The sequence below is a fragment of the Meleagris gallopavo genome, chromosome 8 (assembly GCF_000146605.3).
Source record: "Meleagris gallopavo isolate NT-WF06-2002-E0010 breed Aviagen turkey brand Nicholas breeding stock chromosome 8, Turkey_5.1, whole genome shotgun sequence".
Classification (NCBI taxonomy): domain Eukaryota; kingdom Metazoa; phylum Chordata; class Aves; order Galliformes; family Phasianidae; genus Meleagris; species Meleagris gallopavo.
This window is the reverse complement of record NC_015018.2, coordinates 22,513,699-22,532,993: the sequence shown is the minus strand read 5'-3', so window position 1 is coordinate 22,532,993 and position 19,295 is coordinate 22,513,699. Positions and strand designations below refer to the sequence as shown.

The following is a 19,295-nucleotide window of genomic DNA, read 5'->3' as shown; positions in this document are numbered from 1 at the left end:
AGTCAACGGGATGCCCCGCCGCTACCTGCCGGAGCGGGGCCCCTCCCGGCACGCCCTTGCGGGGAACACCTGCACCCATTGGCTGGAAGAGCCGTCCGTCAACAGCGGCTGCATCCCGGCTCCGCGGCCCCGCTTTGTGCCTGGGGGACAATGGGGCTGCTTCCCGGCGTGCAGCGGGCCCCGCTTGGCCTGACTCCCGGCATGCCCCGGGCGTGCTTGGCTCTCGTCGCAGTGACCGCGCAGTGCCTCATGGCCTCGCAGGCCCTGGCCCGAGCCGGCGGTGCGCCCGGAGGAGCCGCTCCCAGGACGGGTTGCGTCAGCACTGGTCTGACAGCAGGGTGTGGCGGTGCAGATGGCCGTCACCGCTAACAGCGTGCTGCCTCAGCGCGGGGCAGGACTGCAGGGTTGAGGTGGATGAGAGCTGTTACATGGGGTCCTGGGCCCTTTGTGAGCAGCCCTGTGGCAGCCTTCGGGAGGAAGAGTGACGGAAGAAGTGGGAGGAGGGAAGGGGGGAAGGGGTGGAACATCCCCGGGAGCCTCCTCCGCAACAGTGAGGCACAAGCTGCTACTCCTCCCTTCTGGCCCCGTTGGTGCTGATTCACAGTCTGCTGTGTAAAAGGGCTGATGTTTGTGCTTCCTTCATCACCTTCCTTTCTATGGAATTCTGTGGTGATTGTTCTTCTCTGCTTTGCCCTCGTGAGGCCCCATCTGCAATCAGGTCTGGGGCCTCCAGTACAGGAAGGACATGGAGCTGTTGGAGTGGGTCCAGAGGAGGGCCACAAAGATGCTCAGAGGGATGGAGCACCTCTATTATAGAGAAAGGCTCCAGGGTGATCTTATTGTGGCCTTTTAGTACTTAAGGCTTATAAACAGGAGGGAGACCAACTTTTAAGTGGTCTGATAGTGATGGGACAAGGGGGAATGATTAAACTAAAAGAGAGGAGATTTGGGTTAGATGCCAGGAGGAAATTCTTTACTCAGAGGGAACTGAGGCACTGGTGCAGGCTGCCCGAAGAAGCTGTGGCTGTCCTATGCCTGGAGTTGTTTAGGGACAGGTTGGATGGGGCCTGGGGACCCTGATCTGGTGGGTGGCAACCCTGTCTGTCAGAGAGTTTGGAATGAGCTGATAATGTCCCTTCCGATCTAAAACATTCTATGATTCTCTTACATTTGTTGTGAGCTGTATGATTTGCAGATCTTTTCAGGTCAAGTCAGTTGTTCCTCTGACCTCTTTATCACTGATCCGATTCTTCTCTACAACTTGAGCTCTCTGAGGCAGCTTTAGTTTTGTTTCTTCCTCTGGAATCACAACAGGGAGATTGTTGGAAACTTGAAGGAAAAGCTCGGGCTGATTGTTGATAGAAATGGGGGGAGTAATGCTGACCTGCTGCGGTGCTGTTACCAGCTAGCCGCTGAAGTTGTTTCCAGGCACTGTGAGGATGAGTTTGTTGTGGTAGGGTCACATAATAGCAGTCCATCTCATTTCATCCTGACTTCATTACTTAGCACAACGATTGCTCCCCCTCCCTGCTTCAGGCCTGAAGAAGGGCTTGTGCTGCTGGAGACTGACTGCTTCTTTTTTAATTTAACAGCTGGTGTTACAAAAGCTAATTTTGCTTGCCTCCCTGGTAAATGAGCCTTCTTCTCCCTGTATGAGCTGCAGAATGAAACGATTATGAGATCTGCCCTTAACGCTTGCAGGCCAAGCCTTGTGGTGACATTGCATTTTTGTGCTTGGGAGTTCAGGCAGGATAGGAATTGGAGCTGATCAGAAAGGTACTGCTGCTTCTGCTAGCTCAGCAGGGCTGGGGAGCTGCAGGTGGCTTCTTGAGGCTGTGCGCCCTCCTGTCTCGTGTATGTGTGTGTAAGGGAGGATGGGCTGGGGGAACTGAGGTAGTGAACAAGACAGGGCCCTCAAGTCCCAGCCTGCTGTGACAGAAAATGCTGTCGGGTCTTTGTAGTGCAGAGATAGCAAACGTCTGTGCTTGATTTGCCTGCAGGCACTGGGAAGCACAACAGTGCTCAGATCCCCTCCCATCGCTTCTCAGAGCAGCCTTCATCTCCAACTCCAGGAAAGAGTTTGGAGCACCTGACATACTCAGTTTCTTTGAACTTCAGTACTTAAATCTTTAAAATGCATTTTACTTGCTGGGAAGCTCACCAGGATGTGCAGGGTAATTTTTGGCCTGTTATAAGGAAGTTTTGCTCTCTGCATTAAAACAGGAGCATCATTGTTCTCCTGAAACCATTTCCCAGCAGCAGATTGTGCTGGCCATAAGATCAAGCATTAGCTAGAATAAAATATTCAATGAGCACAACATTCTGATAGTGCCTATCTTACTGCATTTGATTCATTATCATTATTATTTTTATTTTTTCAACTGTGAGACTTGACAAAGGATGATATTATTTCCCAGGCATGATGTTGTTTATAAGCTGTGACATGGAAAATCACTATATTGTTCGTCTTGTTCCTGGCTTTGCTTTCAGGTGACTGGTTGGAAGGGAGTGTCTGCCTGGGGGGCTGGCTTCTTACAGTGCTCTTTGTTTCACCTATGCCTGTTAGTGCAGATGCTGGGAACTGTGACTGGTGCCAGCTTGGGGTTTCAGCACTGCATCCCTCTTACGTCTTTCATAACCAGCCATGTCCAGTTTCCAGTGTTCCTGGTACTCCTTTTTGCAGATACGTCTCTGCAAACCTGATTCTGGCTGTCTTTAGGCAGGAGCACCTGTGCTCTTGTGGCAGGGTATGCCTGCTCTCTGCAAAGCCGTGCAGCTCACCTGAACCAGCTGACAAAAGGAGTTTGTGAATAAGGCCCTGGACTGTGTACTCGAGTGTCTGGCTGCCCCACGTTCCTTTCTGCTGAGCCTGTGCTGGTTGCTGACTTCCCTCAGCATGAAGCAAATGGCTTCAGCATCCCCTGCAGCCAGAGCTTAGCTGCACAGCTCCACCTGTGTGAGTGATATTGACCCAGGCAGAAGTGGGAAGGGGGAAGCAGTTGAGAAGATGCATTGCTGTTCATTTTAAAACACATTGAGAACGTCCTCAGAAAGAGAGCAGTTCTGCTGCAGAGCCCTTGAGAGTGAATGGGCACTTCTTCTGTCACTGGTTTCAGTGCAAGTACACCTGTATTGCTGCCAGTGCACTCTTCTTTTAAGAAAAATTGAATAGAAGAGCTTGCTCCTGTGGTACTCTGGGTTTGCAGTGAAATGCCTTATCCATGGAAATCTGCTCCTTACCAAAACTTGCGTGTTCCTGCAAGCTCATTGTTGCTTCAGGATTGTTGTGCATGGGTGGGAAATGGAGTGGGTGAGGCTCAGCCTGGCCCTAGGCTGGCAGTTGGTCTCTGGGATGTGTATGGGTGCTGCTGGCAGGGACAGGAGCAGTGGTGCCGAATTCTCGGTGCTGAGTCTCTGCCAGGGCCTCCCTGCAGCTGCTTTAACACTCTGTGCCCACAGCCTGCACTGCTTTGTGTGGTGCAGAAGACTTCTGGGTTTGCTCCTTTCTGACTGCCATGCCTGATCTCAAGTTGTTCTTTGTCCCTTTCAAACAAACCCTGTCCTGTCAGCCACTTTCCCAGCCTCCAGCCTGTCCTCTTGCAGACTGAGTGGCATCTTTGTGACTTTCAGACTCGAGACCCGTTTAGTTTCCCCTCCTGTTTAGTGTTTTTACTGGTCAGGTTTCTGTGACCTGCCACCTTACTGCCAGCTAGCTTATTCCCTGTTTGAATTTCTCTTCCCTGTTCTTCACTGCAGCTTGTTTCATGCAGCCTACTCCCAGGACATCCTGGGAGTTGGTGCCCTGTGTGATGCTTCACTGCCAGGAAGGTGCTGGTTACTCCCCTCTAGTGGCTAAGCTGATCTGCTGACACCTTCCCGCCCCTAACCTCGCTTGGAGAATTTATTCTCCAAGCTTTATTCCTAGTAAAAAGGAGAGGATTTGGCAATGCTACTCTGTTAAAATTTATGAAGATTTCTGAATGAATGATAAGCTCATGTATTTGTTTCTCCTACAGGGTTCAGGCGTGATTAAAGCAGGTTTCGCTGGTGATCAGATACCGAAATACTGCTTTCCAAACTAGTAAGTACTCTGCTGGTCTTGATCAGTTCTCAATCCATTTATTCATTTTTAGATATGTAGAGGGGAAGAGTGGTCCAATTTTATAGCAGGAGAAACAAGTTATGCTTTTTCTGCCTGCTGTACAGAAGCAGCAGGGAGAAAAGGTCTCCACTGTTAAACACATGGAGATTTTTCTGGGGAAAAAAAAATGAAACATAAAATATGTTTTATGTCATCCCCCAACCAAAGCTGTAGGATCCTTTAGTCTTGAGACATGGGGTCAAAAAAGACCAAGTTGGGTCTTGAGGTGTGAATCTCTCCTTTTGGCATGTAGGCTGAAGTCTTGATTCTTGCCGTTCTTCCTTGAAAGTTTTCTGACAGGTTTATTGGAAGGACTGCTGGATGGACTGCTGGATCAAGAGCTACTTAGAGCAGTGCAGACTTGTTTGTATAGTGAGGTGGGGTGTGGGACTCTAGATGTCTCAGCTGACCTACATAGGGTCAAGCAAACCTGTGTGGTCTGTCTGCTCAGACCACTGCTCAATCTGGCCGTGTTTACCCTAGGCAGTGTTGGAATCCTGAATCATCAGGGAAAGTGTGGCCAGACTCAACTGGCGTATGTCCCATTATTTCAGAAATGTCTGCAATCTGCTCCCTTCGCTTCCGATTCTGGGATTAGTTTACAGAGCAAACCTGAGTCTGTCCACGCTTGGTAGTGCCCTGAGGCTCTTTTCCAGCTGTTAGAAAGTGCTGGTTGGGGCTGAGAGGAAGAAAAGGTAGTAAAATGTTGGATGTTTCTGAGTTGTCTCTCTAGAAACATTTATTCTCTTGTCTCTGTTCCAGTGTGGGCAGACCAAAGCACGTTCGTGTTATGGCTGGTGCTTTAGAAGGGGATATTTTCATTGGTCCAAAGGCAGAGGTAAGAAAACCTGTATTACTTCACATCTCCATGCATCTTGCTGTGCTGCTGTTAGAGAGCTGTAGCAGTTGCACTTTAAGCATGTTAACTGCTGTGCTTCCTTGATATCAGGGTTGGTCAGAAGAGCAGAATAGACTGCCACTTCTTTTAAGTGTGTCCAAGCTGATATGGGAAGCTTCACAAAATTCCTGTATCAGCCTGCTGATCACAGACCTCTTCTCTTAGTCTCAATCCATTTACCCAAGTCTTTTTGTACTTATCCTTTTTTTCTAGGCTACTTTGAAGTATGGTTACATCTCCACTTTCTTGACTGGGAACTTTAGAAATGGACCCTAGTTGGTTGCCTTTTATCTCCCTGGTGTGGACAAGAAGGTTGCTATCCACAGTGCTTCTTTTTGTCAGCATGGTCTCATAATTCCAGTGAGCCCACAGAACTACATTCCCTGCTATCACCCTGCTATGTTTTACATCATGGCAGAGCTGGTAGAACAAAGATAACATTTGATAGGTGTCTGTGTGGCTCAAAACATGTTAGGAAAGGAAAGTGCTCTGCAAACGTGTTCCTCCTTTGTATAAAAGGCCTAGTTAATTCTCATGAATTCTTCTCTGGAAAAATGCTTGTGGTTATTGTTCAGTCTTTGTAGTGTATGTTAGAGACGTGTTACTTCTTAGTGGGACTGAAAGTAATTGAGTCTGTCAGATTAGTTTGTAGTTGAAATGCTTAGAAATTAAATTGTTAGTTTGTGACAGGTGTGCTGTATTGTTTCTGTTTGCTCAGGAGCACAGAGGTCTCCTCTCGATCCGATACCCAATGGAACATGGCATAGTGAAGGACTGGAACGATATGGAGCGCATTTGGCAGTACGTGTATTCAAAAGATCAGCTTCAGACATTCTCAGAGGAGGTGAGATATCTCACTGTGTAGAGGCACCGGTGTGTTTCCTTTCTGTGCATAACACCAGGAGCCTTTGAACTCCAAGAGGCACTTCCTTTGTTTTTCTTTCTAAACTCACCTGTTGTTCAGTTATGTTCTTTTCACCTCTTATGAGATTCTACACAAGAAATGTCCGAGCAGAATTTCTCCTCAGATCTCCTGTATTTGGCCTGACTCAAAATCTGACTTGCTGAAAATGAGATTGTTATTCAATCCCTCTCCCTAATGATTGTGCTCTACACCAAGTGCAGCTGACTTTTCTTGTTATGTCTATACATCAGGCATATCCACTCAGCAGTGACATAATCTGAACTAAAGAGGAAGAAAAACAGTCATGCTTTCTGGAGGGAGCTGACCAAAAAGTTAGTAAAAGACTGAAAGCAATAGGTTGTGTCATTGGTGTAGGAATACTTCTGCCTGTATATAATATGGACTATATGCTTTCACCCTTTCTTAGGCTGTCTGTATTTGGGGCAAATTTTCTTCCTTTTGGTACAAAAAGTGATCTTGATCATCCTTCCCGGCAAAGGGTCACTCACAGTGTGGACCCTCTGAGATTTCTTTATGGCTAGACCAGCGCCCTATTGCTTCTCCAACCTAGTAGAGATTATGCGTGGTGTAATACAGCTCAGCAGCTGAAATTAGTCCCTCCTATGTATCCTATTGTACTAATGGTTCCTAAAGAGGAAAAATAAGCAGCCGCTTTTGAGAGCATACATCTAGCTGCATCCTGCTTATTACATCTTGGTTCCTTTTCTTTACCAGCATCCTGTGCTGTTGACAGAAGCACCCCTAAACCCACGCAAGAACAGAGAACGTGCTGCTGAAGTGTTTTTTGAGACCTTCAATGTTCCAGCACTATTCATCTCCATGCAAGCTGTGCTCAGTCTGTAAGTACCTCTCATCTTTGATGTGCACTTGCAAAATGTTTCTTGAAATCTTTTCTTTTTTCCCCCACAAATAAACAAACAGAAAAACGAACTGAGAAGGACCACATTAATGTCTGTCTCGTGTCCCTTTGCTAGGTATGCTACTGGGAGGACCACAGGAGTGGTGCTGGACTCTGGGGATGGCGTTACCCACGCGGTCCCCATCTACGAAGGCTTTGCCATGCCTCACTCCATCATGCGGATTGACATTGCAGGCCGCGATGTCTCACGCTTCCTGCGTCTCTATCTCCGGAAGGAAGGCTACGACTTCCACACAACCTCAGAGTTTGAGATTGTCAAGACCATCAAGGAGGTGACATACTGTCTGTTTCTGTGCTTATCCACAAAGATTTCTGCCTGTTGGAAGTCATCGCTCCCTAAAGTGTAGTGGGAAGTGCCAGCCTACCTAGCTCTGAAACTCGTTCCTTTATCTACCGAAGGGAGACTAGATGAAAGATGATTAAGGGTCTGGAGCATCCCTCATATGAGGAGGGATTAAGGGGCGTGGGACTCTTGAGCCTGGAGAGTAGAATTTCAGGGAGGATTTCATCATTGTATATTAATATCTGAAGGGAGAGAGCAAAGAAAACAGAGCCAGACTCATTTCAGTGATGTCTGGTGACAGGACAGGAGGCACAGACTGATGCACAAGAGGCTCCATCTGAATGTAAAGGAAAGCTTTTTTTTTAATGTGAGGGTGACCGAGCTGCAATTTTATCAGTTCTGATATCCTTCGCTAGTATTTTCAAGCAAAGACCTTAGAAAATCTATGGTAGTTTGGAATCACAAGTGGATTGCTGCTGTTTTTCTCTCTCCATGGAAATAATTCACTCATGGCATTCATACTTATAAAGGCTTTCTTTTTTAATGGCATCTGCAGTGTTTAGTGGCCTTGTAGTTATGCAGCAGTTATCTTGGCTTCTCTTGTGTTCCAAGAGAAGAGGACAGAGGTGGGACAGTGAACTATAGCTCAGCTGGTGACTGCCCACCATGGCTTTGTGGCATCACAATTCTCATGCCAGACAGGTTGCACTCTGATTTCAGCAAGGCTTTGTGTAGCTTAGGGCTACCTATCATTTGTGCCTTCAACACTCAGATCAGTACTGCTGATACCTGTCAGTTATTGCCATGCTGCTGGCCTCCATCACAAGCTTTAACTGCTTCAGATAACTCTGGGCTGTGCCAGCAGCCAAGACTAGAGAACATCAATGAGCTGTTCTTGAGCCTGTGACCTAATGGAAAAAAAAAATGTAATGGAAATAGCTTGCTTGTTCTGCATGGCTGTAGCTCATTGTGGCTGTGCAGAGGAATCAGAGCTCTTCTGCCTGTTGCCCAGATTCTTTGAAGGAGACCAAACAGTGGAACAGGTTGCCCAGAATAGAGGATGTAGATTGTCTCCCTGTGGAATTGCTCCTAATGTGATTGGATGTGGTTTTGGATAACCTGTTCTAGCTGATCCTGCTTCATTAGGGAGATCTCTTCCAACCTCAACTGTTCTATGATTCTGTTAGATGCATTTTAAATCCCCAAATGATAACAATTTGGAATAGAAAAGCTTACCTATGTAAGAAAAATTATGGGCTGCTGGAGCAGTTTGAAAAGTAAAAGGTTTGGGTTTTTTTCCTGTAACTTAGAATGTGGTGAACAATAGGAATTGAGCTCTTTAGGCTATGCTAGGAGATTTTTGCTGATAGCTATTAGTTATTGTTTCTTCTGAAATGTAACAAGAGACTTTGTTCATGCTCCTTTGTCCGTCTCTTGCTAAGTTGCCTAAACCCACCTTTGTACGTAGTTAATGCCATTAAAGGTGTTTCTGGTGCCTGCTTTGCTTTGCACTATGAAAGGTTGAAAGTGCTCACAAGATAGTTATCCCATGAGTGCAGAGGCAGATTACTTCTTGAGCAGTGAGAGACGAAAACAAAAGCTAGAAGAGTAGTGACCAACTGTAGTATGAAGAGCAGATAAGGTATTTTTTCCTGATGTGAACCCAAAAGGTCTTTTCCTCAACACAAAATAGTACTGAAATTGGTGTCTCTGTAGTGAGCAAAGTATTTATCAGAGGTCTTTGGCTTTACCCTGCTCATCTCACTCTTTCTGGCTCTGCTTCTTCTTCAGCGTGCCTGCTATCTGTCCATAAACCCCCAGAAGGATGAGACTCTGGAGACTGAGAAGGCTCAGTACTATCTGCCAGATGGAAGCACTATTGAGGTTTGTAAAAGATGGGAGATTTAATGCAATGTGGGGTGAGAGAGGATAATTTTAAAGACCAAAATGCATCCCAGGTTGTTGAGCTGAGGCACTAGAATTTTTAGGGAAGGAGAGCATTATTAGAAATCTTACTAATTCTACTAGAATTCTTGGGTAGGAGTAAAGCATGACCATGGAATCTGAGAACTGTTTGAGTGCAGATTGTGATCTAGTAAATCTTTATGTGGATCAGGTATGAAGTGTGGGTTGGTATCTGTAAATTATGCTGTGGTTTTGTATGTGGCTTTTTTCCTGCCCAGATGAACAGAAACTACTGGTTTGAAGAGTGACTTGGGAATATTCTTTAAAAGATTGAGCCTTCTGTAGAATGATTGAAAGAGAGGAAATACAAGTCTTACCTCCAGTACCAGAGGTGGATCCGTTTACTTCTCAGCCATTGACCAGCTGTATGGAGCTGAGCAAATTTCTTCATCTCTTTCATCTGCAGAATAGAAATGGCACCTTTGCCAGAAGTAGGTCGATATGGTGGCCATTTGGGAGCTAATGATGTAGCACGAATGTCCAAAAAGCTTTGTTTCTCTGAAGTTTGATCTCAGAGAAAAAGACACAATCTCGAGGCTGTAGACAGCAAACTGTACCACACCGCTGTCTTCTCCCCTCTGTGCTGACTTCTCTCCTTGCAGATCGGCTCTGCCCGCTTTCGTGCCCCGGAGCTCTTGTTCCGGCCAGACCTGATAGGGGAAGAATGTGAAGGCCTCCACGAGGTGCTCGTTTTTGCCATTCAAAAATCAGACATGGATCTGAGGCGAACGCTTTTCTCCAACATTGTGCTGTCTGGTGGCTCCACACTTTTCAAAGGTTCCTGTCTCTTGTTTTTCAGTGGGCTGTAACTTACGTCTTTTTCTCATCCTATGTGAAACAGGGGAGATAACACCCAACTTGTCCAACTCTGTTCTCAGGGTAGTTACTGTGAGAAGCAGGAGACTGATCCCTACTCCCTAATTTTCTGAGCCCTAGTCATAACATCTGGTCCCTATGGACATAGATATCCTCTGCCAGAGCCCATCAGCCCTTAATCACAGGCAGACATCTCCAGATAGGTCCTAGTTTTCCCTTTCAAACCCTGCTCAACTGTACAGGTTCACATTGTAAGTAGATGGAACTTGGGATTTTGCTTGAAGGGTTCAAACTGCTGCTTTTTTTTGTCTTGTGCAGGTTTTGGTGATAGGCTCTTGAGTGAAGTGAAGAAACTAGCTCCAAAGGATGTCAAAATAAGGGTAGGAGCATTCTCTTGGGTGTTTATCACATACTGTGTGTTGTTATGTGACCTTTGCCCTACTTAAAAAAAAAAACAAAAAACAAAAAAACACCTTGCTAAGGGTGTAGCTGCCACGTGGTTCAAACCAGTAACAGCCTTATTGTGATAAACAGTTGTTTGTTTTCATGGTGGGGAAGGTAGCTCCTCTGACAGCATGATTTCTGTTCAGGATCTGGTTCACAGTGGTTATTTTGTGGGGGACCTGCTGGGTGTCTTTTTAGTGGGAGAGATCATACCTGTGTTAGCTGTTGGGAATTCAGGGCAGCATGCCAGGGGGAGCAGACTGTAGTTTGAGGTGGTCCTGACTGACTCTCTTCTTCTCCTAGATATCAGCTCCTCAGGAGAGATTGTATTCTACGTGGATTGGGTAAGTACTGCATGGTGGTGGGTCTTCCTGTGGGATGAGGGCTGGGAGAATTGCAGCCTGTTGGCACTTCCACTGTTGTTCCTGCTATTATGGTGTGTCAGGAGGGCATTACTCCTCAACCACGTGCTGCCCAGCCTGGTTACTGAGCCTCCATTCAAGCTGTCAGCCCCTTAGCTCTTTTCATCCTTAAGACTCCTGTGAGACTATTTTCTCTGTCTTAACCAGTCCTAACATCCACGTTAACATAGAACAAGCTCATTTGTAACACATTCCATAGGGCAGAGGCAGTAGGTATGTTTCTCCTCTTGTGTACATCTTCGTTGCTCATCAGGAGAACTAAACTCAGCTCCAGAACCTAGGAAGTGAGACCAGTGAGATTCCATGTGAAGAGAGTTTGCTTGTTTACAGCAGTGTCAGTGTGTTGTTTGTGAGAGTGTGGCTCGTGATAGGCTCTGTAATACCAGCACATTTGAGGCTAACAGGAGGGGAGGTGACTGTCCAGGGAGCATTTCTTTTGTAGGCAACCAGGAGCCTTGGCACCTTTCTTAAGTGTGGAAGAGTTGTACAGCAAAAACAGCTTTTCCCTGCAGAGATGTAGTGACAGTGTCCCCAATGTTCTCCTTTAATCTATAATGTCTGTCTCTCCCCAGTGGCTCTATTCTGGCCTCGCTGGATACTTTTAAGAAAATGTGGGTTTCAAAAAAGGAATATGAAGAAGATGGAGCTCGTGCCATCCACCGAAAAACCTTCTAGCCCTGGGACCTATCCTCAGTCTCCTCTGAAGACTCACTTCAGTTCTAAACTCGCTTTTCTGAGTCCGAGTGTCTGAGAGCTGCCTGTATGTGTGTGTGTGCGCCAGCATGCCCCGATGTCACTGAGCAAAGACAACAGCAGCAGGAGGGTTGTATTAGTACTAACTACTTATTTTTTTTTATTTTTGTTGGTTTTTTTTTAATGGAAAGGATAAAATACCAGTCTGCTTTTCTTCAGAATGGCCCCTTCCTTTTTCATTTCAGTTCCTTAGTTTCTGTGTTACGATCACATTTGCCACTGTAAAACAAGTAAGGAAAAACAAAGGGAACAGCTTAGAATCTGCCTAGCAAGTCAGAAAGGAGCTAACCACTGCAACCTGCTCACATAGGCTTTAGTCAGCCTGACTGCAATGCCTGGATTGTCTGGAAATACAAAGCTGAAGCCCCATAACTACTTTCTTCCTCAGCAGTGTCTCCACCATCAGTAGACTTTTGAAGTTGTTTTTAATGTCTTTTTTTTTTCTTAAATTAAGAGAAAGCACATTCTTAACAGTTAAGCCCAGTTGCCCCCACTATTTTTTGGTGTGTGTGTGTGAGTGTGTAACTTCTCAGACTGATGTGTGGGTCTGTGCCACGGCTGGAGAAGATAGTGATAGGACTTAGTTTGTATTGCATGGAGTAGAACAAAGCAATCTCTAATCAGCTTTCATTATGCTAGACGGTTATTCTCTTGTTCCTTCTTTTAAATACTTTTTCTCCTCTGGAAGCAAGCGCCCCAGAGTGGTAGTGAAGGCACTTGAGTGTCCTCCCTCAACTGCCAAGATTTACAGCTTTCATGTTCTTTCTCTGCAGGAGTTGGGGCTGCTTCCCTCCTCCTCTGCCATGTCAGGGCAACGGAATCATGTATTTTCAGCCAGGCATAACTCTTGTGTACTTCATCCATTTGGGGGGCAAAATAATAGTTGGAAAGGTGCATTGTAATGTAAGAATTGTTTTATTTATTGAAATCTCTGAGGATATCTCAAATACTGACCATAGCACCTGGGACTTGTTCTTTGGGTCTTCTTTGAATACCTGTTATCCAGCTGTCCACTGTTTTATGTTAACACTGTTTACAGCACACATGCTTAGCATAATAACTAGTCAGCCCTGCTACAGCACTCAATAACCGTTTTTTAGGAAGTTTTGCTGTTCTCTATGAATACACTACATGAGAGGACAATAAATTGTATTAGTACGTGTATACGGATGTGAGCAGCAGGGTTGTGAGCAGCAAGTTGTTGCAGTGGCTGTGTTCTGCTGTCCCACTGAGCTGCTTATGCCTTTCTGCTCATCTACTGGCTGCTCTTCTGTAGCTGCTGCTTCTACAGAGATTGGAAGGCCTCCAGAGCAGCTTGTGTTGGGTTATGGCACTGTTAGTCTTGAGTGTTCTTATGCATTACTTGGTGCTCATTTGCTTCACCACTGATTTTCTACAGTACCTGGCTTTAGCAGTGGGCCTGGAGTTGCTTGCTGGTAGTTCCTCTGTGTTCCCCTCCTTTCTCTTCATTTCCACACATCACCCTGGGGTCACTCTCCAGAGCCAAGACAGGGAAAGAGCTGGAAGGCTGCAGCAGCCCTGCTACAGAGGCTTGGCAGAAGCTGGTGCGCTGCCCCAGCAGACATGAATGTAAGCAGGTAGTGTGCTGCTCCAGCTGGAAGCACATTCTCAGGGCTCACTGCTGGGCTCAGAGAAGTTGGAGGGAGCTAGGCAGATTTGGTGGTCTGTTCCCAGCTGAGGCCACACTGCTCGCTCTCCTACTCCTGTCAGAACAGATTGTATTTAAGTAAGAACAAGTCAGATAGAGAAGAGCTGTCAATGCTCAGCCTTGTTCCGACAGAAGATCGTGGCAGTCTTGCTGATTAGCTGCAGCATGCAGAGAGAAAAAAAATCCTTTCTATTCACCTATCACGTGCCCCAGGCAGTGCCAGTGATCTCTTCTTCGCCCTCCCCAGCTCCTCTGCTGGCCTTGCAGAAGCAGCAGTGCTCCATTCTGTAAACTGCAGTGACCGGACAGAAAGGTGCCGTCTCCAATCTAGCATTCATTTGATCTGCCTGACTGTTCCCTCGCACACTGTCCAAACCATGTTGCCTGGTGGTGCCCAGCATACTTAAATAAAGTCATTCATATACAAACCTCAAGCCTCCTGGCCTCATCTTCCCCCATTTGCATTTTTAAGGAGGTAACAGTGTGTACTTCTCTTGCCTGTACAGAACTTGCTGCCTAATCTCTGCATGAAAATGCACCTGTGGTCCAAAACTGCCTTCCTGATCAGTCTGTTGTGCTGAGGTAGGACATTCCTGGCTTATAACTGGTTTCCCTGGTAGAGTCCAAAGCTGCTCTCCTTAACGACTATTATTCTCAAAGCCTTTGTCACTGCAGACAGGTACAGAACAGTTGAAGGGTAGAGCAACCGTAAGGGGGTAGTGAGGGCTGCCCTTGCTGAGCAGGGTTGATAGGAGTGATGCTGCTGGCATGGGCAGAGCTGGTGCTAACCCAGGTGCTTGCTAAGAACCTATCAGCAAGCTTTGCTCCCAGGACAGGCCTGAGGGAATGGGTATGTGGTTCAGTGTGCAGGCCTGCACCTCCCCCCAACCTTTGTGTCACCCAGGGTCTTCAAGAGCAGCAAGAACAAGTGACTTACCTTCCTCCAAAGGCAGTAACTGACTAAAGCCCCAGCACCCAGTCTCACTGGAAAGGGACATCTACTTCACACTCCACTGTTTTGATTAATCTCATTTTCTCCCATGCACCATAGGTTGTACCCCTGTACCACTGCATGAACCCAGAAGTGTCAGATCCACCTGCTAGGAAGTGACTGAGCAGGAACATATCAGACCTGGTTCTCAGCCACAGACTGGCAAAGGCCAGAGAAGACAGCAGTGCATGGCACAGTTTTAAAGACTTATACTGACACTATTAGATAGCACATTCCTGAGTGTCTACCAGCTGCAAATGGGTCAAGCAGCATCCCAAAATAACTCTGCTCTTACTTCCCTCCCATCCCAGCAGGGGAGGCTGCACCTGGGGCCTTATGTGGTTAGGTGAGGCCACACTGGGCCAGATGGGGTGGCTGCCAATTCAAATGAGACCACAGCAATACAGAAAAAAAATCATATTTAATTTATGAAATGAATAATCATTCTCAAACTTTGTTAAAATCTACACAAATAACTTATGATTGAACCAGTAAGACCAACAGGAGCCTCACAAGAGAAATGTCTTGGTCCAAGATAGGAGGCAGCCATGCCCTGAGGCAAGATAGCAGATCTGTGGGCTGCATCTCCTGGTATAAAAGGCCTGGGAGGTGACAGAATGGATGGTGACAGCAGAAATGTGAGCAAATCTCCACCTCCTGCAGGAAGCACAGGGCAGAGTGCTTACCCATCCTACTTCAGCACATTGCTTCTGCCTGCCCACAGCAACCCTAAGACTGAGGAGACACTCCCTCATTTTGAGATCTTTGAGTAACCACGTGCCCTATCTGCTCCCAGACAGAGGAAGAGTCTAAACTTCCCCCTCTCTTTGCTCCATCACTCAGCAACCAGAAAAATGTATCACCAGGGCTTTTTGAAGCACAGAAGATGTCTCTCTCCCCAAGAAGAGAAATCTCAACCCTGTGACTGCCCCATGTTATGTCAAACAGGCTTCTCAATGGAATAGAAGGCACAAAAGCATGACCTGCTGTCTCCAAGCTGTGCTCTCCACCTGCAAAAAGAAAGGTACTAGGCTGCTTCACGCAGGCAGCAGTGTCAGCCTTGGGAGGGAAGCATTTTGTCTGCTGTGTTACAGGCTCCTTCCCTGATCTGAACCTACCAGCTAACATGGGAAGCACTGCTGTAATAGTGCTGACTGTAAGGGGCTAGGGAGGGAAAGGATGAACACCAGCAACAAGATGCCATGAGACATCCAGGTTCTGAGACCAGCACCTCCCTGTGCAAGGCCACATAGGAGGGAGCATGTGTATTCTGTGCAAGATACTGTCCCAGAAACAAACCTAAGAGCAGATTTGGTCGAAGAACCATGGCACTGAATGTGAGAGAGGTCTTACCAGCTACTGAGAACAGCCTTCAGGGTCTTCCCATCTCACCTTTTCTCCTGAAGTTAATCCTCCTTTGTCACCTGGTCCCTGAAAAGCCTCTCCCTCCATTCCCAAAAACTACAGGGCTCTAGAGGAAAGGCTTCCAGTTGCTCCCCCTTTTCTGCTCTGCCTGAGGGGCTGCGGGTCATCAGAGGTGTGCCCAGGGTAGAATATCACACCAGGGATGCAACCCTCTCTAGCATGTGCAGCAGCCCTGCCCTAGAATTCTGCTTTCTAGGACCAGCAAGGCTGGAATGCTCTCACTGCTGTAGCCAAGTGACCTACCCCAAGCCCAGTACATGCTCAACACTCCTCTGCTTTCTCTGTGGCCACCTCCTGGGATGAGTAAACATCAGCATCACAGCACATCACAGTTAAATTGTAAACATGGGGGCTTTCCCAGCCAGCAATCCCTTCACTTTGCCAGCAGTCCCACACCAGCCTGGAAACAGAAGCACCCCCAGGGGCACAAATGCCCTTAGATCATTTTGATTTCTGGTGCTCGGCCTTGGCGCTGAGCCTTCACCATCTGCAGATGCTTCCCATGCAAACTGAACTGAGACCAACTGAAGAGCTGCAGCAGTGCACATGTGATGGGAACAAAGACGAGGAGATAAAAGCAGCCCTGGCGGAGAGTTGGCTCCAAGACTGTACCAGATTCCAGCTTCGGCTGGGCACTCACCACGTTGCTCAAGGGGTTACGCTGGAAGATGTCATAGCCTGGGGTAGAAGAACAGTCTGTTGAGATGGGACACTGGGAACACTCCTCTCTCCCAGTGACTGGGCTCGGAGATGCAGAGACCAGTCACAGCTTCGTAAGTGAGAGAGCTCTGCATCCACCCAAAACACTGTGGAAGGCATTGAGCTCACAAGTCTGCCCTCTTCTACTGCAATGCTTTCTCAAGGGCACTTACCTGTGTACACACAGAGCAGCCAGGTGCCTATCAGGGGGGCGAAGGTCTGTCCTGGCTTGGTGACCAGAGCAACCATCCCAAAAAGCAGCGCTGAAGCTGCCTGCTTTCTGCGGTTCAGTACAAGATCCTCATCCACCAAGTCAGTCACCACCAGATTGAGCAACTTACAGGTCCCTTCTGTGAACACCCGGTTGCTGCAGGACAACAGGCAAAGCACTGAATAGAGGCACCAAGAAGTTACAGGAGTAAGTGGGAGATCAGAGAAAGTGGAGAGAGAGATTAGAAAGGTTCCCTAACACTCAAAATAACACTTTCAGAAATCCTGGTTATTGGAGAGGAACACTTCTAGCAATAACAGCCTTGTGTGCCTTCCAGTGATGCCTTGGACCTGCCACACAGAGAGGCCTGGGGACAAGATACTGGGCTGGGACTAAGAGGCAGCTGCAGCACATCCTGAGGGCAATCACTCCATGCAGGCTGCAGAAGAAAACGGGAGCTCAGCTAAGCAGCTGGCATGGGCTGCTACCAGGCAGCCACCAGCCCCGCCAAGTCTTTGTCCTCTCACACAGCAGAGCCCGAACACTGCTGCTCCCTCACTGCTGGCTGCACAGCCAGCAGATTCAGCATTGACTACTCCTGAGCTGGGAGCTGTTAGAGGGAGACACCAGAGCTGGAAGCCACAGTGACCCTGGCTACTCTTCCCTGTGGGAAATGGGGACAAGTCACTTCCCTTCCCAGCTGCCAGAGAGCAAGGGAGGCAAGTGCTGCGTGCATACCTTGCTATGAAGATGCAGAGCAGATACACCTGATCAGGTCCTGCCAGGAGCATGACAACACTGAGAGCCAGCTTCAGGAAGAAGAGTCCTCGGACTACAGCATAAACTCCCCAGCGGCGGCAGAGGGACAGGAAGTAGAGGTTGTTGAGATGGGGGGCAATGTAGGAAACACCTAAATAGAGACAGCAGCACAAGTAGCTTGAGAGAGTTTTAGTATCCACTATCCCCCCAGGACCAATACCAAGAGAGGACAAAGGTTGCCAACATGGGAGGACAGGTGATGCAGAATACCTTACCCCCCACATCCCTAAGATACACACACACACACACACACGCACACGCACACCCCCACGCACACCTCCCAGGGTGACAATAGCCCTACAGGATGTCTGCCACAGACCTGAGGCAGCCTGGATGCATTCCGTATGCCACAGAGAGGCACTAAATTAGGAGCTGTGCTCCCTGCTGCATCTTTGAGCTGCATCTGCAGGCACGTCATACTGAGAAAAATATCTATGTGGAGTCGCAGAGTCTAGGCCAGGACCCAGCACATCATGCTCTCCACCATTAGAAAAAGGCTCCACATTAGTTTTATTGTGCCCAGGAAAGAAGACTCAAAAGTCCCAAGGAAGCTTATGAGGTGTATGCATGTGTGAATCTTACAGTCCAAAGACCTGTTTGTGAGCACACCTCTCCCCAGCTGAATTTTACAAAGAGAGAATCCAGACTCAGGCCAGGCCCTAACTCAGCTGTTCCCTCCAGTCCCTTCTGAGTCTCACCAAGGAGGAAGGATCCAGTAGATACAGAGATCTGGTCTGACAGCAGGTGCTCCAGGAACAGGGGGAAGAAGTTGCTGTTAAAGTGGCAATGAAAAACCTGTGAAAGCAGTGCACAAACTGGTAAGCAGCAACAGTAGTAAGACTGAACAAAAAAAGCTAACAGCCCCCTAGACTCTCATCTTAAGAGATGAGCCTTATGCCAAAGTATCATGCAGCATGGGCCCCAAGTACTTTAGCAAAGCAAGAGCTTGGCTATGGAGGTTACAGCATGGTAGGCTTTGAGACCACAGGGCTGCCTGGGGTCAATACCACATCCCAGCTGCTGAAGCATTCCTCACTAGCAAGCTCACAGAGCACACATGCAGAACACAGCACTGCTGGGACAAGGAACAGCAAGGAGGTAACAACAGTGGCCACCAAGTTCTGGAGAAGGAGGCAGTGGCAAGGCAAGTGGGAGCAGCAGCCAGGAGGGTGACAATAAGAAGGCTACAAGGCTCAAACACAAAGATGCAAACCAGCATTAAGAGCTTGCCTGAGGGGAACCAATTACCCCCGGGGAGATGGAGCTCTGATTTCAGCACATTAAGCTCAGGAAAGCTGGGCAGGCTGACAGCATTTAGTAGTAATCGATGAAGAGAATGAAAAACAGAAATTGCAAGAGCCAGAAGGAGGTAGATCCAGCTGGATATAGTGAGAACATTGACATGAGCCTCAGGAAAGCCAAGCCAGCCAACTTTAGTCCTGAACTCTTCCCATTACAAGCCAGGCCTGGTGTTTCTGCATCCCAGATGGGATGTGCACAGCTCAACCAGTCCCCTGTAACTAAGCCTGCACTGCAGAGGAGGGAGCACCACACAAATGTTCAGGAACTGTCCTCAGGTCACAAGCAGAGACAGTGGCTACCAGGTAGCTGATGAATTACAGTGTGCAAAGGCAGGAGGCTCTGAAAGCAAGCAAACATCAGAAACTCCCCATCCTTCCTGGGAAACTGGCATGCATTTGAATCGCCCAACAGCCATAACCAGTCTTCATCCTCTGAATCCCAGCACATCACTGCTGCACCTACCTGGATTAGGTTCATGCAGACAAACCAGAGGAAGTTGCGATGCCGAGAGAGCTGCTGGAGATACTCTGCCAGGGTGATCTTCTTCTCCTGGGGAACAGAGGGTTTCTCAACGTATAGCCTACAAGGAAAAGAGAAAGATGAGAGGAAGTTA

At 47.6% G+C, this 19,295-nt stretch overlaps 2 protein-coding genes across 3 annotated transcripts in view; one reads left to right on the top strand and one right to left on the bottom strand.

The window, feature by feature from the left end:
* The window catches only part of ACTR1A (actin related protein 1A), a 13,258-nt gene extending 528 nt beyond the window's left edge, over window positions 1-12,730 (top strand). Inside the window, exons 2-11 of the mRNA XM_010714639.3 lie at window positions 4,017-4,081; window positions 4,904-4,979; window positions 5,758-5,883; window positions 6,679-6,803; window positions 6,939-7,155; window positions 8,958-9,050; window positions 9,734-9,908; window positions 10,266-10,327; window positions 10,695-10,735; window positions 11,386-12,730. Coding sequence (XP_010712941.1) covers window positions 4,017-4,081; window positions 4,904-4,979; window positions 5,758-5,883; window positions 6,679-6,803; window positions 6,939-7,155; window positions 8,958-9,050; window positions 9,734-9,908; window positions 10,266-10,327; window positions 10,695-10,735; window positions 11,386-11,488 — 1,083 coding nt within the window. The 3' untranslated portion in view covers window positions 11,489-12,730. The remainder of the gene's footprint in view (window positions 1-4,016; window positions 4,082-4,903; window positions 4,980-5,757; window positions 5,884-6,678; window positions 6,804-6,938; window positions 7,156-8,957; window positions 9,051-9,733; window positions 9,909-10,265; window positions 10,328-10,694; window positions 10,736-11,385) is intronic.
* Window positions 12,731-14,628: 1,898 nt separating this feature from the next.
* Window positions 14,629-19,295, bottom strand: part of MFSD13A (major facilitator superfamily domain containing 13A) — a 12,392-nt gene continuing 7,725 nt past the window's right edge. For both annotated transcript variants that reach the window (XM_003208112.4, XM_010714634.3), the window contains exons 5-9: window positions 19,145-19,262; window positions 18,079-18,175; window positions 17,300-17,471; window positions 16,524-16,717; window positions 14,629-16,329 (exon numbers count right to left, since the gene is read on the bottom strand). In XM_003208112.4, the coding sequence (XP_003208160.1) occupies window positions 16,088-16,329; window positions 16,524-16,717; window positions 17,300-17,471; window positions 18,079-18,175; window positions 19,145-19,262 (823 nt within the window). In that variant the 3' untranslated portion in view covers window positions 14,629-16,087. The remainder of the gene's footprint in view (window positions 16,330-16,523; window positions 16,718-17,299; window positions 17,472-18,078; window positions 18,176-19,144; window positions 19,263-19,295) is intronic.